The following is a 27,346-nucleotide window of genomic DNA, read 5'->3' as shown; positions in this document are numbered from 1 at the left end:
TGTATTTGTCTTTACAGTGCTGTGAACAAGTATTTACCCCCTTTTTTATATCTTAGTTTTTTGCATAGTTGTAACAATTAAACATATCAGATCACTAAAGAAACTTTAATAGTAGACAAAGATGACAAATACAAAATGCAGTTTTTAAATTATGATTTTATTTATTAACCGAAAAAAGTTATGCAAACCTAAGTGGCCCTATATGAAAACGCAAATGCCCCCTAAACTGGTTGTGCCAAGAACTGCAATCAAGCATCTGCAATAATATACAGCATTTGAAATTTCACCCCATCTTCTTTGCAAAGTTGTTTAATTCAGCCACATTGGAAGGTTTTCCCCTGTCCGTTCATGCCAAAGCATTTCAATTGTATTTCTGTGTGGACTTTAAATAACCTTCCAAAACCTTCTTTTTTCTTTTCTTCAGGGCACAAACTGACATTCTCCTTCGGCAATTTCCGGTAGAGAGCAGAATTCGTGGTTAAATATATTACTGCAAGTTGTCCAGGTCTTGAAGGAGCAAAGCAGTCCCAGACCATCAGACTACCATGTCTGAATGTTACAACGGAACGTAATGGTGACTCAAACCTTTCAGAAGGTTCAGCATTTGTCTCGTCAGTCCAGAGAATATTTTCCCAAAAGTCTTGAGGATCATTAAGATGCTTTTTTTGGCAAACGTGAGATGAGCCTTTATGTTCTTTTTGATCAGCGGTGGTTTTTACTATAGAACTCTCTCATGGATGCCATTTTTGCCCAGTCTCTTCCTTATTGTCGAATCATGAACTCTGAAATTAACTGAGGCAAGTGAGGCCTGCAGTTATTTAGATGTTCTGGGTTCTTTTGGGAACTCCTGGATAAGTCGTCAATACGCTCTTGGGTTCACCACCGTTGTCTCTATTTGTGAACAATGGCTCTCATCATGGTTCAGTGGAGTCCCAAAGCCTCAGAAATGGCCTTGTAACCCTCTCAGAATAACAGATGTCAAGGATTCTGTTTGACTTTGTTTCTCGGGATGTGTTGCTTTTTCAGATCTTCTAGCCAATTTTATTTTGTCAGACAGGTTCTATTTAAGTGTTTTTTTTAATTCAAAAGGGCAGTAAGTAATCAGACCTGGGTGTGGCTAGTGAAATAAAAAATAAAGGTACTTTTTTACATGGAGTTAGATAGGTTTTGGATAACTATGTGAAAAATCTTCAAAAAAGAAATCAGGAAGAGCAGGAAATACATTTTCACAGCACTGTATTATTGTGTGTGTGTTCGAGAATAAGTAGTGTAAGGGTCTTTCTCCATGAACACGTACAATAGTGTTTGTGTTAACAGGAGTGTATTGTCCATTTCAGTGCATGCTTTTGTTGGTAGGAGGTAGAAAAGACAAGCGGAAAACTAAAACACTCACCAGCTCAACGAAAGACAGTCCTCCATAGCTATGGGCCATGATGAAGACATTCTTGGCTGCGGCTTTGGACACAAAGTGGTCCCACACGTACAGCACATGTTCCTCTGAGGAGCCGTTTTCCTGCAAGACAAAAAATATGCTTTGTCATATCCATAACAAAGACAATTCAAAGAAATCCTTGACGCTTGAAGGCTACCGACAAACTCCAGTTGTGCAACTACAAAACATTTAAGAAGGGTCTAGCCAATGACAATGAAGCATCAATAGAGTTATTAAACTCTATTGATGCTTTAATGCTACAGCATCAAAACCTGCCCCTCTAGGCCCAGCCAAAAAGAGAGAAATTCAAAAGAAAAGTGGATGTAGCCTGAGGTGATTTCTACAAAGAGCCCCACTTCCACAGATCAATAAGTCTTGCATATTGCAAATGCCCTAAATGTAAAACTCAATAGGCAGGATGACGTAACATTTAAATCTTAATTTGTACCCCGTTGCTGAATCAATGGCCCATCTAAACACCAGTAGAGGCATAATGGGAAGATACCAGGGCAAGGTCAAAAAAAAAAAAGACGACAGAGAGGAGACATATGCACGTACACACAAAACACACACTCAAGCACAATGCTGTACCACAAATAAATTCCCCTACATCTTTTCTCAATCTCATCTGCATGTATACAGTTGTGCGCACACACACACACACACGTGTGCAGTAACACGAAACCAGAAGACATGTTTAATTAACCTGAGACGTAAGTGCTTATCTGGGACTGGAAAGAACAATAGCAAGTGTACAGCTGCGAAAAGGGCAACCATTAATGAACTTGTGACATTGATTCCAGACTTTGATTTTCTATCAGGCTGTCTGGTTCACAACAGAAATCAACAGCGCATTCGCACAAGAGGTTACACTGCACATGAAACTGTGTTAACTGAAGACACCTGTATCCTGCGATTCAACAACACGAGAAACTGTAGCCATACGAAACGCAAACCTGATTATTTACACGCATACTTCTCTTAATTGGCACGCTTACGCATACAGAAATAATATCCTAAAGTAAACAAACACACGGCTTGTTGGAGAAGAAATCCGCATCTGTTAATTGAGAGTCAAACTGTTCAATCAAACTCAAAAAAGTAATTAGCAATTTTATGGTAAAGGACAGAGGAGATATCTTAAGAGACCATCCTTTTACTTAACGCAATTCTGCTTTCATTGTGTGAGGACACTGTATTATGTCAGACAGATAATTACTTCAATATTCAAGGTGGTAACTGAGAAGAACGTGCTCAACACACAACTCATACACACACACTGCAGACAAAGATGTGGTTTAAAGTTTAGTTTTAGTACAAAGTAATCGAGCTTGTGATTTGATTCGATGGTTTCACTCACGTGCATCAGTGTGTGCAAGTCTGTGTGCGGTTGTAGTATTTGATGATGTGCTGATGTGTGTTTTTGTTGCCGTGTTTGTCTAGAGGTAAATTAACCTGTCAGAGTGTTTGTGTTTGCGCTAGATTAGCATGAGGGGGGTTGTAGTGTCAGCACCAACCTCCATTCACAGAGCGTGATGCAAGAGCAGGCAACTTCGCTCTGCCCTGCCCTTCTGCCATCAGGGCTATGCCTTTACTTTTCACGCATTCATGTGTATGTGGTCTCCGGCATGTACGCGGCGGCTGGCTGAAGAAGAGTTGTCTGTCTGAAAGGCTGTGACATCAAAGCCCTTTGAAGTCTCCCTCTTCTCTTCTCCACCATGTCGCCCTTCATCTATGAAGCCCATTTTATTAGCCTGCCTCCTTTTTTCACTCTTCTCTTCTACCTTTTCTCCTTCACTGATGCCACCTGTTCTTCTTCACACTCATTTGTCTCCTATTTTATCACTTCTCCACCCAAGGTTCACTGACATAGAGACATTAGACATGGCTTGCTGTTCTATGTAGCACACATACCAACGCCTATACAAGTCCAAAAGTGCTGTTATCACTGGGGCAAAACCTGGCTATGAGTAAAACTGACACGATATTAGTTTTTTGCCCATGTGAGGACAAGATAAATGTCTTTATTTGTTCCTATACTATGACTCATAATTTTGGAAAACACTGCAGGATTTAACATGCGGTGGTGTGTTCCTGACTCCTTCACCTAACCTCACGCACACACAAATTTGCACATACAGTCTTTGCCTTAGCATCAGGCAACTGTGACTGACTACCTGACATGACATTGTATTGAATTATCTAAACAACATTTGCATATTGTTGCAATTATCTCCTAGAGTTAATTTGCTGCAGTGGAGTCTGCTGCCCTGTGAGACTAGCTTCCCGTCACCAGCTCTCACACGGTATCTTAGTTTATTTATTTTCCAGAGATTTTTTTCCTCTGCCTTTGAGTGTGTGTATGTGTGCGCATTCGTATATCTGTGTGCATCTGCCAGTACTGTCAGAACAGCCTCCCCACTGCACACCTGTTGCCAGCACACTTCAACCATAGCTGTCAAGGGACATTTGAGAGTGTGTACTATGTGTTTACCACATATATAGGAATCCATACTGTCCCCTCAGTGAATATAAAGTACAAATCCGAACTCTAGACACCCAGGACAAAACAGTCTCCAGATGCTGAAAGACAGCTTTTTATCAGAAAGTTATAGAGAGTGAGAAAGGGAGTGAGAGAGAGAGATACATAACAGGAGTACAATTGTGTGTCTAGCAGAATTACTCAGTGAGAAGAGTTTGACGTGTACTTCCAGCTTCAAACTTGGAAATTATAAACCTTTAACCACGCCAACATTCATCCAAATGCACCTACATCAATCATGTGAATAAAGTGCAATGTAGGTAGTGACACAACAAAGACTTTGAGAAACATTTAGGGAACTCCATGCTTAAAACATACTGTGTGCAAACTATTCACACACGTTTAAAAAAAATACAAATGACTTCAATGAGTCAGCGAAACAAAATGTGGTTTTAGCCAAGATCCTGCTATGCAATCAGCAGAACACTGATTTCGAGTAATAAATTAGAGTAACATTATGCATGAAGATCTATCCCACTTTCAGTCCATAAGTGGTTCCAACTGTTAGCCCTTTGTTGAAAGTGTGCCTTCCAATTGTCTAGTTTCAAGAAATTGTTCAATTTAGCTCTTTCCATTACTTACACAATAAAGACTTACTCTCCAGTCAAAAGCCATACTTAATTGCAGGCACCCAAGAGTGTGCACACAACACACACATGTACCACAAACACACACAAACAGGCATGCTCCAGTACATTCACACAGATTGAAACTCGCGTAGGCACACACCGGTTTCTTCAAAAGTTTGTCCGGTCCAGTACTTGCCCTGTGTTTATTCAATGTAATGAGAAGCAGGGAGAGGAGAGCAGAAGAGAGGAGTGCACTGCAGCCAGAATAACAGCCTCAACGCCAACACAAACCTAGTGTCTGACCAACACAGGAAACAATGAATCTAACAACATCAACACACTCTGACAAACAACCACTGCAGACCTCCCTGCTCCTCCCTTCTGCTCCTCCTCTCCAGTCGTCCAAAAAGATAGCGGATGTCTGAGGAAGCTGAAATTTCAAGGTGGGAGACGGTGAGCAGTGTGGGCTGGAAGGAATCTAGTGGATAAGAGCCATTCTACTTTTTACACTCAGAAACCTTTCAGCGGAAGCCAGAAGTGTCAGGACAGTGTCACGGGGATCTCTAAACAACTTCATTGGGTTTAGACTCTTTTGCTTGGGCAGATACGGTTCCAGTCCCAAAAAAAAAGTATAGGGAAAGACAGAGCACAGAGAAAGCTGAAGAATTATTTAAACGCAACAGAACGCACAGGTCACACAACAATGTCTTTCTGCAAAGGAAGAAGAAAAAACAAATTAGTGAAATTACACAGGACTCTCGTACTCACTTTTGCTCTATCACTGACAAGCAGAAACACAGTAAAGACTGGCTGACCAATCTCTCAGTCCCCTCATGCTCTCAGGCCACACACTGAGTAAACCAACCTGCAGCCCTAGTCATTACAGTCTTTAATATGTCCAGCTCAGTGCAGAACAGGATTGTTTTCATTTGGGCTAATGACTAAATATTAAATAAGCAATGTAGGTAATTACATGTTTGGTATTAGCAAAGAGGTTATTAGAATCAGTTAGTTTGTGTTTGTTTGTGAATGACTGCGTGCATGATTCTGTACATGTCTCTGCGCACACAATTAAATAGCGGACCTCTACGACACCTGTTTGCAATTGCATTCTAATCAATGCCTGGGACGTGCAGTCCTTTGCCATCGTTTTCCTGTTTTTTCTTCCCCTCCTGTATTTGTTTCATGCTTTTCTCCCTTTAAAGGCAGACAGAGAGCTCAGGCGAGCTGGAAGCTGTCTGGGAGCTGATGGGTCTGCTAGAGTGGGGGGAAAAGAAGGTATGGAGCAAATTAGCGGCAGAGATGGGAAAATAATGACTGTGGCATTGTAGGTAATTAGCAGGTATACTACCTATGGCGAGTTGGGAATATAATGATGCGAGAAAGAGACGGAGAAAAGGGAGAATGAGGTGAAAAACATGTGCAAGACTAACAAGGGGGGGAAGAGAGAGAAAGACAGAGAGAGAAATATATGTGTAGGTGTGTTACTTGACTTTGCAATGAGGGGATATACAGTGTACGGGGGAAGAGAAAGAGTCAGAGAGCGAGAAAGAGAGAGGGGGATGCCAGAGAAAGGAGCAAAACTACGGCGTACATGTCATCCCACGTTCAGATTAGCGTGCAGAGACTGTATACAATAAAATAGCATGACCTTGGTAGGGTCAGTCTGCTCTGACAATATTTGCCAGGGCATTGTTTCAAATCAATAACTCATTAACAAAGTACAAAGGAAGTTGCTGTGGGTTTGTGAGATTCTTTATTAGAAAAGAGCGTCTGCGGGCCAGAAAGGTCATCACTGTGACATCTTGGCTAGCCTCGTGCTGCCGCCAGGATTGTCAGGTGAAATTACTGCGAGTCATTAATTGACATAAGGCAAAGGAAAGCGGGCAGGCAGACAAGGCTGTGTTTGTTCCAGGATGACCCTGAGGTGCTGTGTGTGTGTGCGTATGTGAGTGTGTGTGTGTCTGACTATATCTTCATTCGGGTCAGCCAGTATCCACAACAGGGTTGTGTGCAAAGAGGGAAAGAAACAGAGACAGGGAGCTCAGTGGGTGGGGAGGTGTGAGCGAGGGCAGGATGGATGTGTTTGATGGTTGACCTGAGTAGAAGATTGGGAGCAGGGATCTGAGACCAGCTACACTTGTTCTGCCCCAAGCGAACTCACAAACACACAGGTATGCATGCATGCACATATGCTGTGTACTAAATAAGTGTGCTCAGAATTGCACACACACACACAAACCAACAGCACTGAATCCAACAGACCTTCCCTTTTAAAACTTTGAGAAGTTAAAGCTAAACTGCCGTAAACAACTCTAATATAAAATAAAGTTAAAATTAAAAATGCCACACGCAGCATACCTAAAAGACTTGGCTCATAAAAACAGATACACAAGCACACACATCAAAGCTCCTTCACTGCCACATTTACACGGACATACACACCCAAATGCAAAAGTGGCATCCAGCCAATTTGCTCTCTGCAGCAAGCTTGTGAGCTGCCCTCTTGCCCGGGTCATTGACCTCTCCTCTGACTAAGTTCAGAGGTTAATCAAGTCCCTACCTGTCCTTAGAAATGCTGAGCCTCACTTCTTGGCAAGGCTACAGATCAAAGGTCAGGTAAACTATGTCTGTATGACTGCTTGTGGACCACAAAATGGGGCAAATAGGTGAAGGTGACAAAGAGCAAAAATCCACAGAGAAACATGGTAGTACCGTGTCGCAATACAAATGTCAGACTGTGCACTTACGTGTTCACGTCTTAATGTTTATGATCGAGTTTTGGTGTGTTTGTGTGTAGATCTGCGTGCATGTACCTTAGAGAATTTGTAGTACAGCACGAACAGCAACTTCCTGAGCTAAAGAAGGGAGCCAACCAAAATGCCAAAACTTCAGTTCAAAACCACTGGCTCCTAAAACAAGTCTAACCCCATAGACTTCAATGCGCAAATCATCCAACTTTACAACTGAAATAAACATGTGACAACTCTGTAAAGTGTCATTTTTATATAACCTAACTAAATTGTATTAAGGCACAAAATTAGAGGCGGGAATCACCAGACATCCCACCATATGATATTATCACAATGCATCACTCAAAATAGAATATTTCTTTGTTTTTAAATGTTTTGAGCTATGCCAACTATTACAGTAGCATATATTGCAATTCATTAATTAAGCTCCTAGATACAAACAATGACCTCAGCTGATTGGTGTGGACAGCTACAACTGGAAATAATGGGCCTTCAGAAGCAAAACCTAAAAAGTAAATGTACTGACATACACAACACACTACGTGCATCCAAAAAGATCAGTAGTAGAAGACCCCTAGGTTATGTAAAAGATATCACCAAAAAATAAAAGATAAAAATGTTATTAACAAAACAAACAAACAAACCTCCAGTTGCCACTATGGCAAGTCGATAACGAGTGAAAAATATTAGAGAAGAGCACAAAGATATCATGGTGACAACTGAAGTTGCAGTGAATCTTATATAGCAAAAGTAAAGGAAAAGAAGGGATAGCCTCAATCTGAAACCCTAAATTCCTCTAGGAGTGAGGGCCTCTCTTTTTCCCTCTCTTTCTCAATATTTAAGAAATGCACAGCGTTGAAAGGAGAAACATAAAAACACGAAAACAGAAAGAAGGAAAAGCATTCAAGTCATTTATAAAAATAAGTGGTGCTTAAAGAAAGGCGAAGCTCTGTTTTTTGTCCTCTTTGCTCTTTTTTCCCCTTCTTCTTTCCAGGGCCTGCTTGCCTAATCCCAGCCAGCCAGCCTTGGGTGAACTCTTTGGAAGCTTCTTAAGCCCATGAATGTGCCTTTTGTTCCTGTCATTCCTCCGCTTGGCTGACAGAAAATAGCTAACTGGATTACTGCTAAAATTCAGAGTAAAGTGAACTCCCAAACTTCTATATGGTTAAGTGCTAAAAAAGTACCCCCCACCCGCTTCCCCTCCAGTATCCTCATCAGCATCCCTCCGATCAGACTTTCTATCCCTCCATGCCTCCCTGCGCCCTCTCTCTTTTTCTTTCTCCTCTACCAATATCCCCCTAAACATGGCCCATTGGTGTGTGATCTAGAGGAGCAGAGAAGAGAAGGATTAGATAAGGTTGAGAGGTTGCACACTATGAACCCAAGGCTAAAAAGTAAGAATCCTAAAAGCAGTTAAGAGCTTACCAATGTGTGTAAGGAAGCGTATTAATCAACTCAACTCTATCAGTGGGCTGCTGTGTATTTGTGTGTATCTGTCAATCTTTGTGAGTCAACTGGAAGGAAAAAAAGAGATGATAAACTGTAATTTCAGAAGCGTCACAAATATAAACTCAGAGCGAGACAGGTGTTATTTCAAGCTTAAGGTGCTTCTTCTGTCTTGTTGGGTGTCGTGATATTGCCAGGACTAGAGGTTTATAGTTTGAATATGTGTCTTTCTGAATGGCTGTGTGCAGGTGGTCTGCCAGCCCAGCGGGAGTAAGACTGTGAGGTGTAGCGAATACAAAGGTTGGTGAGTGAGTGTGTCTTGGGTGGGTGCTGTATAAAAAAAAGATGAAAACAGCCCTGCTAAAGAGGTTTGATTTGATCCACCACCCACCTTGACCAACAGAGTTGAAGGAAAAAAGCGCACACAAGCACACACAAACACACACAAACACACTATCAGTTCTCTTTTCACCTTCTTTACTCTTTTGTCTGCTGGTATGTGTGAGCCTTTACATATCTCCATGTGTGCATGTGACAGCTTGCTCTTGGACGGATAGAGGATGAGCAGTGGAGTAGCGATGCGGCGAAGGGAGGGGGTGGACAATAAAGGCGAGGTCATACACGCTAACATCCTGCTCACTTCTGGGTCAAAGGTCAAAATTCAAGAGGCACCAACACAGATCCTAACTGCTCACTCGTTAATCGTGCAAAGACAAGTATATTTAGCAGCAAAATCTAAGTCCTGCTCAAGGTGAGTGAGTGAGTATGATATTGTTTTGTGAAGTGCTAAATCAATTAGCAATATACTTCAGTTGCCGAAAGTTTAATAGTTGAATAAAAAAGGAAGTCAACATTGTGCTTAGTTTAAATGGAAGGTTTTCTTTTCCTTTTTTTCGGTCATTAATTATGTCGTCTGTCCTTGCTTTCATCTTGTTGGGATGGGGAATGTGAAGACTGTCCACTGCTTCATACTGCCTCCCCTCAATATATCTGACTGTGACCAGCATGCGTCACTGGGTAAGCAAGAAAAGCTGAATATAAGGACACAGAAATAATACTGCAGCTTACTTGTAGTAAAAGGAAAACTAAGTTGGGAGTGTAGTTTTGATCTAACTCTGCTAACATTACTTAGCGGTAAAGATCTCAGGCAAGAGGATGACAACAGAAAAAGAAGATACATACAAGTAGATACAAAAAAATTGAAATGGCAAAAGCAAGAGATCAGTTCATGATATGAAAATCATTCAAGCCTCAGCAGATACACGTGGTATACAGCTATAAAATAAATCAATATAGAGCTGACAGTAGATGCGGGTTTGTTTGGCACCATTATTAGAAATGACACGATGGATCATTTACAAAGATCTTCATGTCAGTGAGTGAGTTCACCGCTTGTATGATGAGGAAAGCAGCACACATGCAAAGTCTGATAGAGTCAGAGAGGACAGCAGCTAATTATACCTTATTGGAGCGTGTATAAAGGTACTGCTGGAAGGGTGGGGGGTGAGAAAAAGAAGCCCGTGATGACAGCTCACACACCGCCCGCTAGTCCCACAGCAGCCCTAACTCTTGTCAGACACCAGAGAGTGACGTCTTTCACACGCAGACACATGCACATACACTTACACACATGTACAAACACCACCCACATACACAAATGTACATCCATTGCTGCGATGCTACTGCCATCAACCAAATGAAGACTCATATAATCATTGAGGGCGCTTTGCCTATATGAGACCCAGCCATGGAGCATGACCTTAATTTTTAAGATTTTACGCAATGACAAATTTAAAAAAAGAAAAAGATAATTGGGCTGGACCCTGTTCAAGTGGCCAATGAATATTAAATTTGTCGGCAGGGGTCAAACAGAAGACATCAGAAGCTTTATGCAATGGGTCACTTCCTTTGTTTGACAACAAGGTAAACTGGCCAAGCTAGGCGCCTCGAGTGCTGCATATGAGCATGTGTGTGTTTATGTGTATTTGTATGTGTATGCATATGCGTATGTGTATGATTAAGGGGTGCACAGTCAGTGTTGCACGATAAGAATGTTGCAGTGTGTTTGCACAGTGTGTGTTAGGGAGATAATAATCCCAGCAGTCAACAAGAGTGAAGGGCCAGAGCTGCACTGACCAGCCCACCATCTGAGAGGGGAAAAAAAGTGAGGGGAAGAGGGGGAGGAAGAAGGAGAAAGGGAGGTAGCCATGTGGTTAACACTTGCTCACTGAGAGGCGACTGGAGAACAGCCAACCTCTTCACACACAGGCTGACCACACAAGAGCCTCTCTTTCTCCCTCTGCCTTCCATCCTCCCTTCATCCCTTGTTACCTAACATATCCTTCCCTCACTTCCTTAGCTAGCTTCCTCCTCCCCGCTCCCCCTTGCCACATTTGTCTTTCGAAACTTAGCCAAATTCCTGCTATCCATTTTCTCACCTATGTCTTGCCTCCTACCTCCTCCTACGACCCTAGAACTGTCACTCTGTCCACCTCCACCATCATGTCTACATTTCATCAGCATCTATCATCTTTTCATCTAGCCCTGGCTCTGCAAACACGTCCTTCCTGCCTTCCTTCTATTTCTTCATCGTTCCCTTTTTTGGACTTACTCGTATAGGAATCCGTTCTGTCTCAGTCTCTCTTTGTGGGTTACGGTATTTCTCATAAAATTCCTTCTTCTTTTTGCCCTCTTTATCGTCTTTGCGCTCCCTCTTTTCAGCAGGTTCGTCGGAGGTCTCCGTCGGAGAGGGCAGGGGAGACTTTGTCGGTTTTTCCACTTCCAAATAGTTCTCATTGGGGTTGAGCACCATCACGCCATAGCCCTCCTAAAACAAATAGGAAACATACATTTGTGTGTTAAATCCAAGGCACGACCATCGTGAGATAGTTACCTTAAAGTGTTAAAAGTGTTGGATATTTTATCCATTAACACTATAACTATATGGTATTTGACTATTTCCGATTTACGTAAACCTTTTTAAAATAAAATATTTGTAAAAGAAAAAATAGAAATACAAATAGAGGCGATAACCTTTAATCTGCATTTATTTCTATAATATATCAATAAATAGATGCATCTTTGTAGACATGTATATACAGAAACATATGTGTGATAGGGGTGCAGATTTTTGTTTCCTCTTTTTTCTTAGTTTAATTTCCAGATTTTTAGTTTCCAATATGTTGAGGTGTTTCGGTTATTTAGTTTTGTTTTGTCTCCATGATACAATTATGAACTGAATTAAAAAGTGATGAGAATTTAATGCTTTTTAGAACATGTTTCTTTTCTTTTCTTTTTTTTCTTGAGAAAAATCTGATAGTCCCTTTGTCAGACCGACTAGGTAAGTAAACAGCAATATAAATGTAACAATGCAGAGTAAACCACAAGAAAAAGAAGCTCACAAACATTTCTGTGTAATCTTGGTCTGGTAGTGGTTCGTAGTCTTTAACAAAGAGCCCAGCAGTGGATCTTTATGAGCAAATAATACCAACATGACACTTAAAAGACACAGATTGTGACATGACTCGGTGAAAAGATGCAAATCCAGACTGAAAGAAATGGCAGCGAAAGAGATAGAGGAGAGAATGTCACTGCAGGGACAAGCCTGAGGAGTAGCTAGGGGATTGGAATTCAGTGATGGTGGTTTCAGTAAGTGAGTAGCATTTAGTGACTCCAAAGGCCATGTGTCACTTAATATCAGACCCAATCGATCATACCATCACTCAGTGAAAGGCTTAGCTACAAATGTAAATATGACTCGAAACTTCTGCAGGCAGCACCGCAGATAAAAGTTGCATTAAGAAAAAGACCTTAAGAAAGAATTACGGTTTTCACGTGAAAAGAAAATATTTGATTTACATAAAATGCCACCATAATAAGGGCTTAAAAAGACTGGGAAAAGGAGAAGAAAGAGCCTATGTAGTTATTAAAAAATAGAATAACAGAAGGGATGTGCTGCTATATGCACACTGTAGAGGAAAGGAAGCTTTTTTTTGTAGCCTAGTGACTTCTTCAACTTTGAAGCCATTTTAATTAACTGTGTTTATTGTCCTAAGCACTCTGAAACTAAAGCAGGAAATGGATGGATTCCTGTTTCACTTTGGGCTGGCTTTTCACACACAACCCCCATTGTGAACACACACACATACACACACACACACACACACACACGCACGCACCCCAAGGCTTAAACTTATGGGTGCAGGACTTTCTAACTCCACACCAATACAGACATGAACACTAAACTGTGGGACACGAAAGATATGTGTGTGACAAAAAGACCTTTAGGAGTTCTAAGAGAGGCAACTTCACCGGGCTTCCCCACAAATCGCCGTCACACACACTGCCTCCTCGCAGCGACATGTCGTCTATTCCTTAATAAGTGTTATTGCAATGTGCATGTCTTTTGTTGACGCAGCATGTGTGTGTCCCTCCTGTGCATATTGACATCAAACCTGCCACACACCCTTTCCCTTAGCACTTACCATGTGTTGACAATGGCGACTGATACTTTCTCACGTCTTCTGATTATTAAAATTTATCTTACGCTCACTCTTATTCAAATTCAAAGGTTCTTCTCTTCTATACATATTTTTAATAGAAAAAACATTGCGTGAAGAAAGCCAGACAGTATTAAATAATTAATTATTATATATTATGTATATACATTTTTAAACTTATTAGCTTTTACATTTTAAAAACCACAGTAAATATATTTAGAAAATTTAATTTCTGCTAAACATAAATTTTCTTCTACGGTAAAAACTTCAGTTCAGTTTTGCTTTTTACTACAAGGCATAACAAGTCTGACATTAATGTAGGAAGTGGTTTATATTAAAAAAAATATATAGATGATGCTTCCAAATCTGTATTTAATCACTTTCTATGTGTGCGTATATGCATGTACAGCATGAGTAAAGTTTAAGAGGTAATAAATGAGTTTCTATTAGCAAGATTAAATTTAGGCTTCAGACATCACAGAGACATCTGCACGCAAGAATTTTTGACAGACCAGAACATTCAAGCAGATGAATTACCAGATGAAAAAAACAACAGAAGCCGGTGAGGGTAAAAGAGAGCAGTGAAGACAGAGAGATATACAGATGGATTATAAAAGGATAAGACCGAAATAGACAGAGAAGGAAGGAGAAACAGAGAGATGTACTCTAGGCCGATAGACACCAGCTTTGTGCCACTGCCCACTGGTGGTAGTCTGATAAAATAACTGACAAGACCAGTTCAGCCTATTGGAGCAATTTCATTACTAAAAACTAATACTAATTATATTATGAACAATTTTCAGGGTAATACACTGCAGTACATCAAACTCACCTAATAGAATCTGAACAATATACATGAAATAAAAAGATCAGTCTTTATCATATTATCATCTTTAAAATACAACCAAGAATGTGCAAGCTCTGTAAACTTTAAAATTTATGGCAGTGTTATTGGATTAGACTGGATGATGGTTAACAGGTGTCTCTTATAAAGTATAACAAGGCTGAAGGAGAAGAATACAAATCTAGACTGAAAGATATATAACATTTGAAGTGTATAAAACAACATGAGTCCAATGGGGCTGCCCATTTTTCTCTTACCTAAATCCCAGTTCACAAGGCCAAAAGTTAATGGTTTAGCAACAGTGGCGCACGTGTTCTAATGGTAGCCCTGTGGCTTATAACCCTTTTTAGTCTTCAGTGCTCTTACCCCAACTCTTACTGGTCAATAATGCTCCCCAGACTTAAACACACAAATGTCAACCTCAAGTAGCCCAGTTCTGAGCCTTTAGTGTCCTTATGGTAACCCCGAGTGCCCTGTAGCCTTTGCTTTGGAGAGGTAACAACACCTACCCAACCTAACATTACTAACCCCTTTCAGTTGGCCAGTCACCCAGAAGAACATTGCTGTAAAGGCGACCAGTGTCGTTGGCGTTCTTAGTCTGGAGGAGCTGGGCCGCCAAGTTCACCTCTATGTCGGAAACCATCATTCATTTGAACACTAAGAGGTCTGCTTTGATGTCAGGGCAACAGTGCTTTCCCTGTCCAGTCATTTCCTCCTCTTATTGTTGTCTCCATCAACAAAATATATGACTCTGAGCTCTGCGGGTGGAGAGGACAAGTAGATTTTTTTGTGCTTATTTTACTTTAATAGAATTAATTTTAGGTTTGATTCTACTTCTTTTCTTTCTTTAACTTCCACATACAACTAATTACTGTGACCCTATGACTGGATATAATAAATTCACTTCCCTAGAAAATACATGTTTTGTAAGAAAAATAGGGTATTCAAATTAAAAAGCAGAGTATCAATGATGTCCTCATGTATCACAGGATTAGTTTTTCATAAAAAGCTGTTTATCATCTAAATGTGTGCAGCTTTTTTTGTGAAAACCGAATATATGGAGATATGTCTTTCTGTCTTTTCGCAGCTTCTTAGCTACCGCTAAGTCCAACTACTCCCCATCATTCACACAACACCCGGCCGTGGAAAAACTGATCTTTGTATTGTGATGTGCTGTCAAAGTGTGAATCTTACACAAATGCACATTGCCAAACCTTGGGTCACCCTGCCTTTTTATCACTAAATCTCTCTCACACACATTGCTAACACTAGGTCACTCCCTTTGTCCTACACGAGCACACACTGTCTCGAAGAAAACAGACAGAGACTCGTACGCTCCTCTAGAATTCGGTCAGTCTTGCCTTTCTGCTGTAGTATGCAGCCTAAGTCTCTTCCCATGCCCCGCAGGTGCCCCTGTGCCACCACCACACTGAGCCCCTGCCCTGGGGCCAGCGGTCAAGAGGATCACCCCGACCCCTGTGAGAGGGGGGGCACCCCGACCTCATCACCTCGCTCTGGATGCTCCTTAGCTCTCCTTTGTCGGCCTGTCCCACACCAGATAGCACAACAAAGGCTGCCGCTGCTACGGAAACCAGGGCTCGACTCATCATCATGATGAAACCTCCATCATCTCATCAAACAAAGCAATGTAAACTGCTTTAAATGCAAAAAAAAACTCAGTTTCGTGTGCAAGGTATTAAGAATAAGTAATAATAATATAAAAGTAAAATCAATACATTTATCATATATATATGTGTGTGTGTGTGTGTGTGTGTGTGTGTGTGTGTGTGTGTGTGTGTGTGTGTGTGTAGAGGATGTGATTGTAATTTCTGATGAAAAATTATCCAATAGCATCTTATGATGCCTCTATAGAAAAATAGTTGTGCCTCCTGTCCACTCTTTCCCTCTAGTCACATTATTTAAAAAGAAAGTGGATAGTGTTTGTGTGTGTGTGTGTTTGTGTGCGTGCGTGCGTGTCGACATGTGGGCGAGCGCGAGTGAGAGTAAATAAGGTGTCCCTTTAAGACAGCGGCACCTCTATTTTTCCAGTGGCGTTGTAATGAAATGAAATGTGTCTAATGTGCAGGAGCGGGGACAGAGGCGGCTGGAATGAGAGGGTGTTTCATCTGTGCGTGTGGGGCTCCACGAAGCTTTGATGTGAGAGCTCTCATGTAGTGAGCAGGGCTCTGGGCACAAGGAAAAGGACAGCACTTGACAGGTACAAAGCATGGCTGATAGCGGTCATGGGTGCATGCAGTGAGGGAAAGTGGATGGTATGGTTGTGTGAATTGGAGGGTCTATGTGTTGTAGGTGTATTGTTTGGTGAACAGGAGCAAATAAATGTTCTTCTTCCTGTTGCACTTGTATATTAATGCACTGATGTGTGCGTGTGAATGCAAATTACATCTCAAGAATCAGTCTGCAATCTATGGTGTCCAGCGAAATTGGCCCTTAGGCAGCTTACATTATTAGTTTTCTGTCAGGTGGCTGTTAGGATCAGGGCTCTTACAATCAAGTGGCTCAACAGCCTTCTCTCCACTTCCTTGTTCCAGCAATATGCAGCCCCCCGATTCGCTACTGTGGCTTGACTGACAAGAGGGAAAGGGTCAACCAGCGTGGCATACCCAATAAGATGAGAACAAGGGGAGGGATGACTGCAGGCCACAGTCAGGTTTGAGTGTAACAGGCTGTCTGAGGTGAAAGGATACGTTGGAAAATAAGCATAAGCAAAGCTTTGGTATCACAATCCGTTCACATTTCACTTACTAGCGGCTGGAGTGGCTGACAAACACGTGTGAAAAAACAGCTTTTTGGAAGGATGAAGACAGAGAAAAATGAACAGTTTCTCAATGAAGAGGTACACAGCAGCTGAGCGAGATGGTAATAACAAGTACGCAGTCGTTTGCTCTACCTCTCTGTCAGGGCCACCCTGCTCTGCGTGACCTTGTCTGTCTCAGTCTCTACGTGCACAAGCTTTGCATGCAGGGCCTCTTTATCCATTGGATCCCCTCGTTTTTTTTCTCTCTCGCTTTTCCCACTCCCCCTCTCCCTGAGGTCGAGATACCACACACTTCGCACAGTACTGTCAGATTAAGTCACGGTGCCCCTTTCTCATTTAACACAGCACCCGTCTGAGACCCCCAGCCCACCCCTCCCCATACCCACAAATCACACAGCTATAGTTTTTTTTCTGAGAACAGAAGGGTGGGAGAGTACTTACTGTACCACAGGGGCTATGAAAACATGTGGATCTTAGAGGGGATGTGAGAGGGGATGAGACGGGATTGTCATCAGCTTGTCAGCCGAAATCAATCAAGCTCTTGATTAGACGAGATAACCAGACCGTCATGTAAGCGTTTGCTGGGGAGACCTAATGTCCTTAAATATTATTTTATAGGGTCTTTCTAAAAAAGGCCAAGCAGAACGATAGTAGAAAAATTGTGTCACAGGTTGTCAAGATGTCATTGACCTAAAGTTACCTAAATTACAAGAAATAAATATGATTTAGTGTTTGACTTGCTTCTTCTTAGATCATCTGTTTAAGCCCACATCCTTGCATGTTTAAGAAATCAAGTGAACAGCACACATAAATGTGTACAGAAAAAGTAAGACAAACTGGAGCTTCATCTCACCATCTGCCCTCCCGAGTTAATTTTGAACAAATCACCTACTGCATGGGTTTCTCCTCTCATAAAAAGAGTACACATTTAATTAAGTTTCCCTAAATTCAACTTTTCACTTCAAGTTCAAAGACTCGCTTCTGCTAATGTAGTCGTACACTAATTCAGCCAAAGTAAATAAGTCTGTGGTAATGATTATCTTTTTCTTGATCTTAATGAGCACAAATAGTTTAGGTCAGAATAAGAAGCTAACCTTTTGAGCTAGTCAAGTAGTTGTGTCTGTAATAAGCAGCAGGGTTTTTAACCTTGGCTTGGATGTCTGGGTTCATTTGGATATTGTTTATATGTGGAGTTGAATATTTATAAATGAGTTCAAAGTGGAGCAGTGGGGTGGAGGAAGCGAAGAGAATAGTGCAGCTTCTGATCCCTCATGCCTTTGCTTCTTTTTATGCTCAAATTTACATTTCTTTCTCTCCGTTTCACTCTTCCTGTCTCGTTCCTCCCGACCCGACTATTTTCAGCACCTTTGTGAAAGAACAGATATAAAAACACGCAGAAACTGTTGGGTAACTCACTCGCTGAAAAGCCGGTTTATGTGTCGGTTATTTACCACACTCAATCTGAATTTATCCAGCCAATATCCATGCTCAATGGTTGATCAAACATCGGAATGGCTAGGCAGAAACTCTGACACATAAAACACACACACACACACACAGATTTCAGAGGCCTGCTTCATCTGCTCTCAGCACGACACGCAGAAGGAGGTGTAGAGCTGGGGGTGGGGGTTGCTAGATTGGGGGTGGATGTAGCATTAATCACCGTCCAGGTGGAAATTGTCAGAGCTATCGATTGTGCAAGTAAATGTTACACAAGTCATTTGTCAACTTTTTCCCTTTTTTTTCTTCTTCTTTCTTTAAAGAAGAGCACGCCATTGGTCAAGACACTGATAGCGTGTAAATTCACCGAGACCATCTCACTAGATGTGATAATGACTATGCTTTTGAAAAGTTTGATTTAATTTTGGTTTATTTGTTTACTTGACCATAAAAATATAATCTATAATAACGAAAAGAGTTTTTGCAATCTCTGCTACTTTAAATGTTAAACCAGCTGCAACAGAAATTAATATTTCCAGAATCTGTTAAGATTAGACCAACACACATGTGTTTGCCACTGAAAAGGAAATACAGTAAGCAGGAAGAGTCCTCAACCCGCAGAGGGAAAGCTATGGGGAAATAAATACAGCAGGCTTACTCTGATGCTGTTAGCATTTTGATTTATATATTCTATATTGTCTCCCCTAAGCATACACATGTATTTTTAATGAGGGCACAGAGAGATATAGATCATGGAATGATAGGTGCCTCCCTTTCCACCCACCTAACTATTTAATGTATAAATCAGGGGGAGAGGTAAGGATAGCGGGAAGAGCTGTGAGGCTACAAAAACAGAAGACAGGAGGAGTGGAAGTGTCCCTGGAGCAACCCTGAAGTTATTGTCCTGAAGGCCACTAACAATAAAAAGAAGAAAGCCAAAGCTTGAGTTCAACAGGCTAAGAAAGGAAAGAATGTAATGACAAATTAAACAGAGATATTTATAATCCTGATGCTTATAAAAAGTACAAAAAACAACCCCAACAATCTGCGATTACAATGAAACATCAATTTCTGTCTTTCAGTTTAACTAAAGTAAAGAAATTCCCCAGCCATGTGAATTCCAAAAGACACACACTGTCAGTGAATGTTTCTACTTTACCATCTGGACAGGTAGTTGATACATGAACACACACGCAGTGGGTGCGAGACGCATGGCCATATGTACAGACTGAGCCAACTGGGGTCAATGGCAGGACAGATCTAAACATTTTAGACACATGTAACACATGTATGCACGCATGCGCATGCACAGACCTAGGCACACAGCCTTTACACAAACACATGCAAATCATCCATCAAACTATATTCTTCCCCTTTATCCTCATCAGGGTCACCTGCAAATCATGTAACAGCAAAATATTCGACCCTGAATTCAGATTTTGACTGATCAGCGGTTTTGAAAAAATGTGTAAGAGTCCTTCACTAGGTGCCACATACCAATAATCAGCAGTGTGAGACTTACTAATAGCAATCTCACTGAACATCACAGAACCACTATGATCTTGGTGGGTCAAAGGTCGAAGAACATTCCCGACACCCCTGGACTTTTACTGTGATCTAGTAAAAGGCCAAAGAAGAGCTGCAGAGAGAACTGGTGGTCCTGGCGATGTTGCTATGTGAGCTGTGTTAGATATTTCATGTTAAGTGTGACCTTTTGTGGGATTAAATTTTCAATTCTATATGTGTAAAATATTCATTTCTATTTGCGGTGATACTGTACGCCATGGATTATAACAGGGTACCCATCAGCAATAAAGGCCACAGTATTAGCACATGGACCCACAACTATAGTGACACACTCCAACCGCTCAAAAGTCTGACCTCTCTCTAAGTGGAGCTGCACCACAGGTCCAGGAGTCACGGGAGGTCGCTACAGCCAATCACAAGCTGTATTTGAAGTGTGAAGGGTAAACACTATGGCTGGCCTGTCCTGCCATTTACTCTGCTTATTTTCACAGCATGTAACCTAGAAAAGCGGTTGCAGAGAATATAGCATATCTGTGAGCGTGTGTGTGTGTGTATGCATCTATATCTGTGTTCCAGCACATTTTCCATGGTGTCATTACCACATGGCAGGGTTTATGCTTCACAGCACACACATGGAGCTACGCAATCCCCGTCATCCTCTCACCACGCAGCCAAATACACATGGAGATATACATGCTGTGGTAACAAAGTAAACCGTACATTAACCTGACGCAACCTTCAGAAGCGGTTGAAAGCAATTAACTATAGAAAATCAAAAAAATCCCCTTTCTCCTCAGAGCTTTCTCACACACAGACCACCCTCAACCCCACCACCGCCACAATCCTTACTAGAAGCCCTTTCAATTCTACTACTTTTTTTTTAAGACCACCTGTTGTCTATTATTTTTACATACAGCTTTTCTCATAAATCATAACACTGGGTAATTAATCAAGCTGTCAAAACAGTGACCGAAGGTCACCTGAAGGGGTCGGAGGTGGTTACAGGGCCGATGGAGGTCAGGGTCACACCACATTCCTCATCTTTAAGTTGGGACGGGATAGGGGCTAGGCAAACAAAAGCGAAAGCAGATGGGGGGTGGGGGGGTGGGGGGGGCAGATGAAAAAGAGAGCTAGGGAGACGGTGAGAGTGAGAGAAAGAGAGAGAGAGGGGAGAAATTGACAAAGAAAAGTGAAAGAAGCTGTCAGCTGCCTACAGATGAAGACAGGGGAGGCGATTCTGAGAAGGGAGACATCACATGAAGAGGTGGAAAAAAGGGAAGAGGCATGAAAAAAGAACAAAAGAAATCTGCAAAATGTTTCTACTGTATAGACCTGAAATTGGCTGCAGAGAGAAGAAAGAGAAAAGAAGGAGGTAGGGCGATGTGCCTTCCTCGATGAGAAAATAAGAAATCAGCTGTCGAAGTATGATTGTTATCTCGTCCTTTTTCCTAGTGCGTGTGTGTGTGCGCGCATGTGTGTGCCCGCGCGTGTATGTGTGTGTGTACACGTATAGGTGATGAGGCAGACTGATATCTTTCTCAGAGGAGCATGTATCGGTGTCTCAGCGTGTTGAGAGTCAGTTCAGAGAAAGGACCATGGGCCTGGAGTGGCATGTCACCGATTCCACAATTCACACTGCTGATTAGATCATACTGATTAGGAAGGTACACACACACACACACACAGACACACACATGAATACAGTAAATACCCACAAAATGACCACAAGAAATCCCAAACAAACACGAATGTACTGTCTTTCCTACAAACAACGAGAAAGGAAAGAAGAAAGGAAGAATTTTAAAGTGCAAATGCCGTGGAACTCTTCACACTATGTTTGAGTCCCCCTTCCCTGCGTCAAGCATGAATTCTCAGGCGTGGCTTGCGCTATCAAAAACATCACTCTTGAATGAGGCACCGACCATTGCGCAAAATTAGCTGTCACCCTTTCCTCAAAATCTTTGTTAATCTTGTTTCCAGTGTTTGCGGATTTATCAGCACATGCATCAATGTCAGCTCCTTGGTTACTGAGCCGCAATACTTGGGAGAAGATATAATTAAAAATGTTTGGGGTGTGGGGGGCAGAAGGGGATGGCTGCTGCAGAGAGCGAGAGTGCTAGGAAAGACGGGGCGGAGTGGTGTCTGGGAGGAGGAAGGTGAAGTCTTCCCTCTCGTCTCATGCTTTCCCCTGGGAGCCCGTGGAACACAAAGCCACTGATAACAGACAAACGGGCCTGGCTGTGCCTTTCTTCCTCACTTTCTAGTATCACAGAGGTCAGCGTGTCACCATATCTCTTAATGACACTAGTTCCACTGATCTGGCTGTGGTCCGGGAAACTTGTCTCCTTGTTAACAGCTACCTGACACAAAGGAAAACAACAACTAAATGCATTTATGAAGCGAGCCTTAACAATCTGATAGACAACTAATGTTTTATACATGGCTCTCATGCCAACGTGGGGCATCATTTATGAACTCTGTTTCAGTAGATAAATAAATAAAAATAAATTAGAAACAAATACTTTGTACTACTGGAATTGTGTGATTATTTAATTATCTGTTTGCATGTTCGCTGACTTAAACTAAAACAGTTTGACATCTGGAGGGGCGGTGATGAATTACACTGTGCCACCGCAGCTTGATCCTTGATATATTTCCAGCACATCTCTTATTATCATGTGGCTTTTCAAAAAGCATCACTTGCCCATCCAACTTGTGTCAAGGGAAAAGGGACATCGTGCATTTGAAATTCAACATGCAAATCCTCACACATACAGATACTACCCATATCCGGCACACATATACACACACACACACTCATACGAAACCGCACACGCGCCTGTGGAAGCGCCATTGCGATGCTGAGACATCCCAGAGAGCCGTGCCACCGTGCCAGCAGGTTTCAGGGCTGTATGGATGGAGCTCCCTCCTTAGACATGAAAGCTCCAGAGAGTGTCAGACACATGTTTAAAACATTACACATAAATGCAAATTCCTTAAGGTATGAAATAATACCTACAGTTTTGGCCCTCTGACCTCCCAAAATTAAGGCGTTGAAGAATGCGGCACCTTTGTGGCCCTAAGTGTAAATATCTATCACAGGTAATAGGAAAAAAAGAAACAGCAAAGACTAAATATATTTAAATTCAGAATCTAATGTGAGGAATAAAATACAATCGGGGTATGTTTACCACTGTGTTGCAACACCTTTTCTTTCAATGATACACTGTAAGTGTTTGGAAACTGAGGAGACCGATTGGTGCAGCTTTGAAAAAATACTGTCCAATTCTGCAGGGCCTGCTTTATCATTTTTATATTATAGTTTGGCAACGTCTTACTGAAATAAGCAAGGCTTACGCATATGATGCTGCTAAAAGGCTGTACCCAGATAACAAGCTAGCTTCCTCTCCTCTCTATCCTCGAGGATGTGGAAACCATTATTGCTAAAGAATTTCAAACTTAGCTGACAGTTTTCCACTTTGCATTAGCCCAATTTAACTGAGCTACAGTATACAATATACAGTACATTTTATTTACAATTTTAAGTTGCACACACACACTGTCAGTAGTTTTAAAATGTTCTAAACCCACATTAAAGCTTTTAATGCAGTGCTATCTGAAGAACAAAGAGAACCACAATAAAGTCCTGGTTTTTGATGTAGTAGATTGTGTAGAAACTTATCTATACTCTCTAAATCTTTTAATGATAATGTAAATGATGAAATCCCCACATTATTCACATTGAGAAACATTCCTGGGGCGCCCATATAGCTCACTGGGTTGAGGGGGCGACCCGTGTGAATTTACTGCTTGTCTTCCCTTTGCTCTTTCTCCCAGCTTTCCTATCATAATAAAGACTAAAAGCCTAAAATCTAATATTTAAAATAAAGAAACACTGTCCCTAACATTATACCTAACTATTTGCCCATGCATTTCTTTATCTTTACTTCAAAGTAAAGATAGCATGCTCTTTTGATAGCCACTTATGATACTAATATGCATTCAGTTCACCTAATTAGTTGTGATATGTTCCATCAGGTGTTTCTGTTACCTTTAAACAACTGTTCAAGTCTTTTGATTGCCCAGTGTCACCTTTATCAAAAGGAGCCAGTGGCATCAAATTGTCAAGGAAATATAAGGTTTATTTGATTTGCAAATCACTACTGTTTTTCCCCCAATTTAAATATTACAGTTCCGCATGGAAAAAGACCCCCTGCCCACATCATAGTCAGCGCTGAAATAAAAGCCAAAAAAACAGAACTCATTGCTCTCCGTCACAAGAATATGGCTGTCCAGTGGCAGAGACTTTTTAGGCTACGGCCCCAGCCTTAACCTCTCACCATGGTTGATACAACATGTCAACACTGAGAGCACAGCTTTTTTATCCATGTCCATATTTTCTCTTCTTCTATCCTCTTCTGGCTCTTCTTCCTCCCTCTTTTTCTCCTCCATCCAGACCTTTAAGTGTGGTCTGGCAGGTTTGGCTGGGAGGTCGTGTATTCCCCCTCTTCATTAGTGAGAAAATGGACTCTGGTAAACGCTTGTTAAAGCCCTTACCTACACTCTCCCAGTTAATGGGAGTGATCCATTTGTGTCCGTTTCTGCCTGACAAGGCTTTACTGGAAGATTAATAGTGCGATGTCAGGGCACGGCCACCCTCTGTCCCGTTCTCATTTCCTTTCTTCTGGGATGGACACATGCAATAATGGAGCCCCGTCTTTTGTTGTAACACCGTGATTAGCCAGGGACGGGAAAAAAGAAAAAAAAAGCAGAGGAATGACAGAATGAGAAGAAGAAAGGAGGAGAGGAGATGAAAACAAAAGGAATACGAGAAAAAAACCTCTTTCCTTGACATTGTACAAAGGTAGGTTTTAAGGTTGTGAATTACAAGCACTTGACAATAGTAGAGCAATATCATTAATTAATCTCAATGCGGGGTGAAGAGGGATATAATGAATCACTTATGGATATTTCCTCTGTTTTAAGGCAGGATTTATCTTGGTATGATTCAGAGAGGTCTTGAGCATTGATGATGGAATGTATTACAGGAGAAAAAAAATAACAAAAAAAACAGAAATACTGAGAAAGGGAATGCCAAGGGAGAAATAATAAAGACAGACAAAAAGACAGCAACTGATAATGAAAGAGAGAAGTGGGGAGAAGTCCTTAAAAAGGCCACCCAGGGTTTCGTCCATCACCCAGGCCTCCAGCCATCCCTCTTCCTTTTGGGGATGACACTGTCAAGTGCTCTGTCCCTTCACTGCCTGAACAGGATAATCACTCTTAATAATTACACAGATATTCCCGGGAAGTCTTCCCTGTCGAGCAAGAGAATCCCGTAGTGTAAGAGGCCAGCCTGGAAAAGTGCCAAATAAACGTAAAATTAAAATCTCTCTTTATTTTGTTTTGTTTTTTTTCTCTTTGTATTTTATCTCCTTGGGTCTTTTCTCTCTGGTGAGTTCTCTGATGGGCAGACCAACAATCTGGTAAACACACAAACAGACACAGAGAGGAGACCTGCATCACAACCCCCTCCTTACTACATCACAGTCAGTGCCAACGGAGAGCAGGGTGTTTCTCAAAGCAGAGGATGGGGGGACTGGGGCTAGTGGTGTCTCATTAAATTCTTGGGATTGTCTAATTGTCTTTCGTGGACCTCTGAGAGACTAGTACATTATACTCATTGCAATTAACTAAACAAAAGAGCCGAACCGCCCAAGCACTAGGGACAAGACTGGCTAGGGGGAGCAAGCTTTCCAGCCAGGACCACTACAACAAAATACAAACACACATATACCAGAAAGAGAGTGCAGAGAAACACTAAAGAACAAGAGAAAAGATATGAAGGAGTGTAAAAAATGAGGGGGAATAAAAGAGGAGGGGATGACTAAGGACTCAGACAGATCTTGGGATTGGCCAGATGTCAGAGTTGGGTGGGAGGTTAGGGTGAGACAGGGTGAGGAAAAAGAGAAGGAGGGTGTCTGTGCTCATTTGAGACGCACCTTTGTGCTGGACCTGTCTTGTTTACTGCACTACAGCTTAGCAGTGCGAGGGTCCTATTCAGGGTGCAGGCCTTTCAGTAGGTACTGAAGGAACCCTTAAGCCCACTTAACTACCATTTTCACACACTCTGCCTGCTCTCCTCTTTGTCCTTGCCTCCATTACATCAAACGCAGGAACAAAGGCGGGGAACAGAAACTGGGGCTGGCAGAATGGCGCCCATCACAAATATTAATTTGAAAAGGTGTTGGAGAGTAGAATCTACTTTTATGCACAAGGACAACTTGGGATTTTTTTTTCCTCTGCCGTGTAGGGGGGCTCTTTGGGGGCCGCAATGAGCTTGGTTTTCAGGCTAAAGGGGAGCTTGAGGACTTGCAGCACAATTATCCAAGAATAAGGGGCTTGAGATGTGGCACACTGCTAAAGACTGAGCACACACAAGCACAGACACATGCACACGTACTGCCTATAAAATATCTTTCTAACACTGGGCCTCATTCATTTGCCGGGGTTATTAGGCAAAGCAACAAAATCAATAAACACTGCTTCTTCTTCATTACTGGTACTCCAGAAAAATACACAGGACGCAGATAATTACAAACGCCAAAAATTAACCCAAAAAAAAAAACTGTGAGGTAAGAACAACAGCAACAAAATACCACACGTATACTGAGATCTTTGAAATGGTGCTTTCATTCAGACACACTTCACTGAAGCATATTTGCTGGGAAGTAAATGGGTTTGTAAAACTGACCTTGAATTGACTGGTAGAAAAATAATTGTCTGAACTAGATGTAATCCACAGTCCACCGCTCTTATTGCTATTAATTTGGGAACACATACACACAGATTCACACAGGTGGAAGGCGCATGCGTTTTCTGTGGAATGCAGTTTGCAGTTTTAGTCGGATCACATGAGAAAGCGGGGTGAAAAGTTTATGCTGACATTACCCATTAAAAAATAAAAATAAAAGGGTGCATGCCTCGTTCTGACACAAATGCAACACGTACACACACCTCCCTAGTTCAGGGAGTCATGGCAGGGTTAGTGGTATGTTGAAAAGCCCATCCTGTGTGTATAGACGCTGTATCGCTCTAATCTGCAGGATACAAGCTCTGCAGTCCCAACCCCACCTCCATCTCAGTCTGCACGCACTCCAGGTCTGCACTGGCCCTGGCTCTCTCAGCAGGCTGGCTCTGACCCAGCTACTCTGGCTGACCCTGCGAACATGTGGTCAACTTGGGCATGGCAGACGCTCCACTCTCAGGTGTGGTGATGGAAAGATGGAAAAGAGGGGAAAGAGGAGAAAGAGGACATGAGACTAGCACAAAAACTTGATTTCTACAGTAAAAACCTAAATGCTAATAACAGATAAAGTAATTTGCTAGGCTCTACATACGTCTTCTGCCATACTGAGTTTAAATACTTATGTTGTAGCTCAGAGGCTCAGAATTTATTGGACAAGCTCACACAAATGTATTTACAAGAACTGTTTTTAATCCTGATGGGATGGA

General features: G+C 41.8%; 1 protein-coding gene across 1 annotated transcript in view; it reads right to left on the bottom strand.

Annotated features, from left to right (window-relative positions):
• The window catches only part of arb2a (ARB2 cotranscriptional regulator A), a 167,595-nt gene that overhangs the window by 95,518 nt on the left and 44,731 nt on the right, over nt 1-27,346 (bottom strand). Inside the window, exons 7-8 of the mRNA XM_084946367.1 lie at nt 11,354-11,569; nt 1,394-1,513 (exon numbers count right to left, since the gene is read on the bottom strand). Coding sequence (XP_084802493.1) covers nt 1,394-1,513; nt 11,354-11,569 — 336 coding nt within the window. The remainder of the gene's footprint in view (nt 1-1,393; nt 1,514-11,353; nt 11,570-27,346) is intronic.

This window comes from Perissodus microlepis, chromosome 12 (assembly GCF_051167445.1).
Source record: "Perissodus microlepis isolate ML-2025 ecotype Zambia chromosome 12, ASM5116744v1, whole genome shotgun sequence".
Classification (NCBI taxonomy): Eukaryota; Metazoa; Chordata; class Actinopteri; order Cichliformes; family Cichlidae; genus Perissodus; species Perissodus microlepis.
The sequence above is the reverse complement of the archived record's forward strand: the minus strand, read 5'-3'. Positions and strand labels throughout refer to the sequence as shown.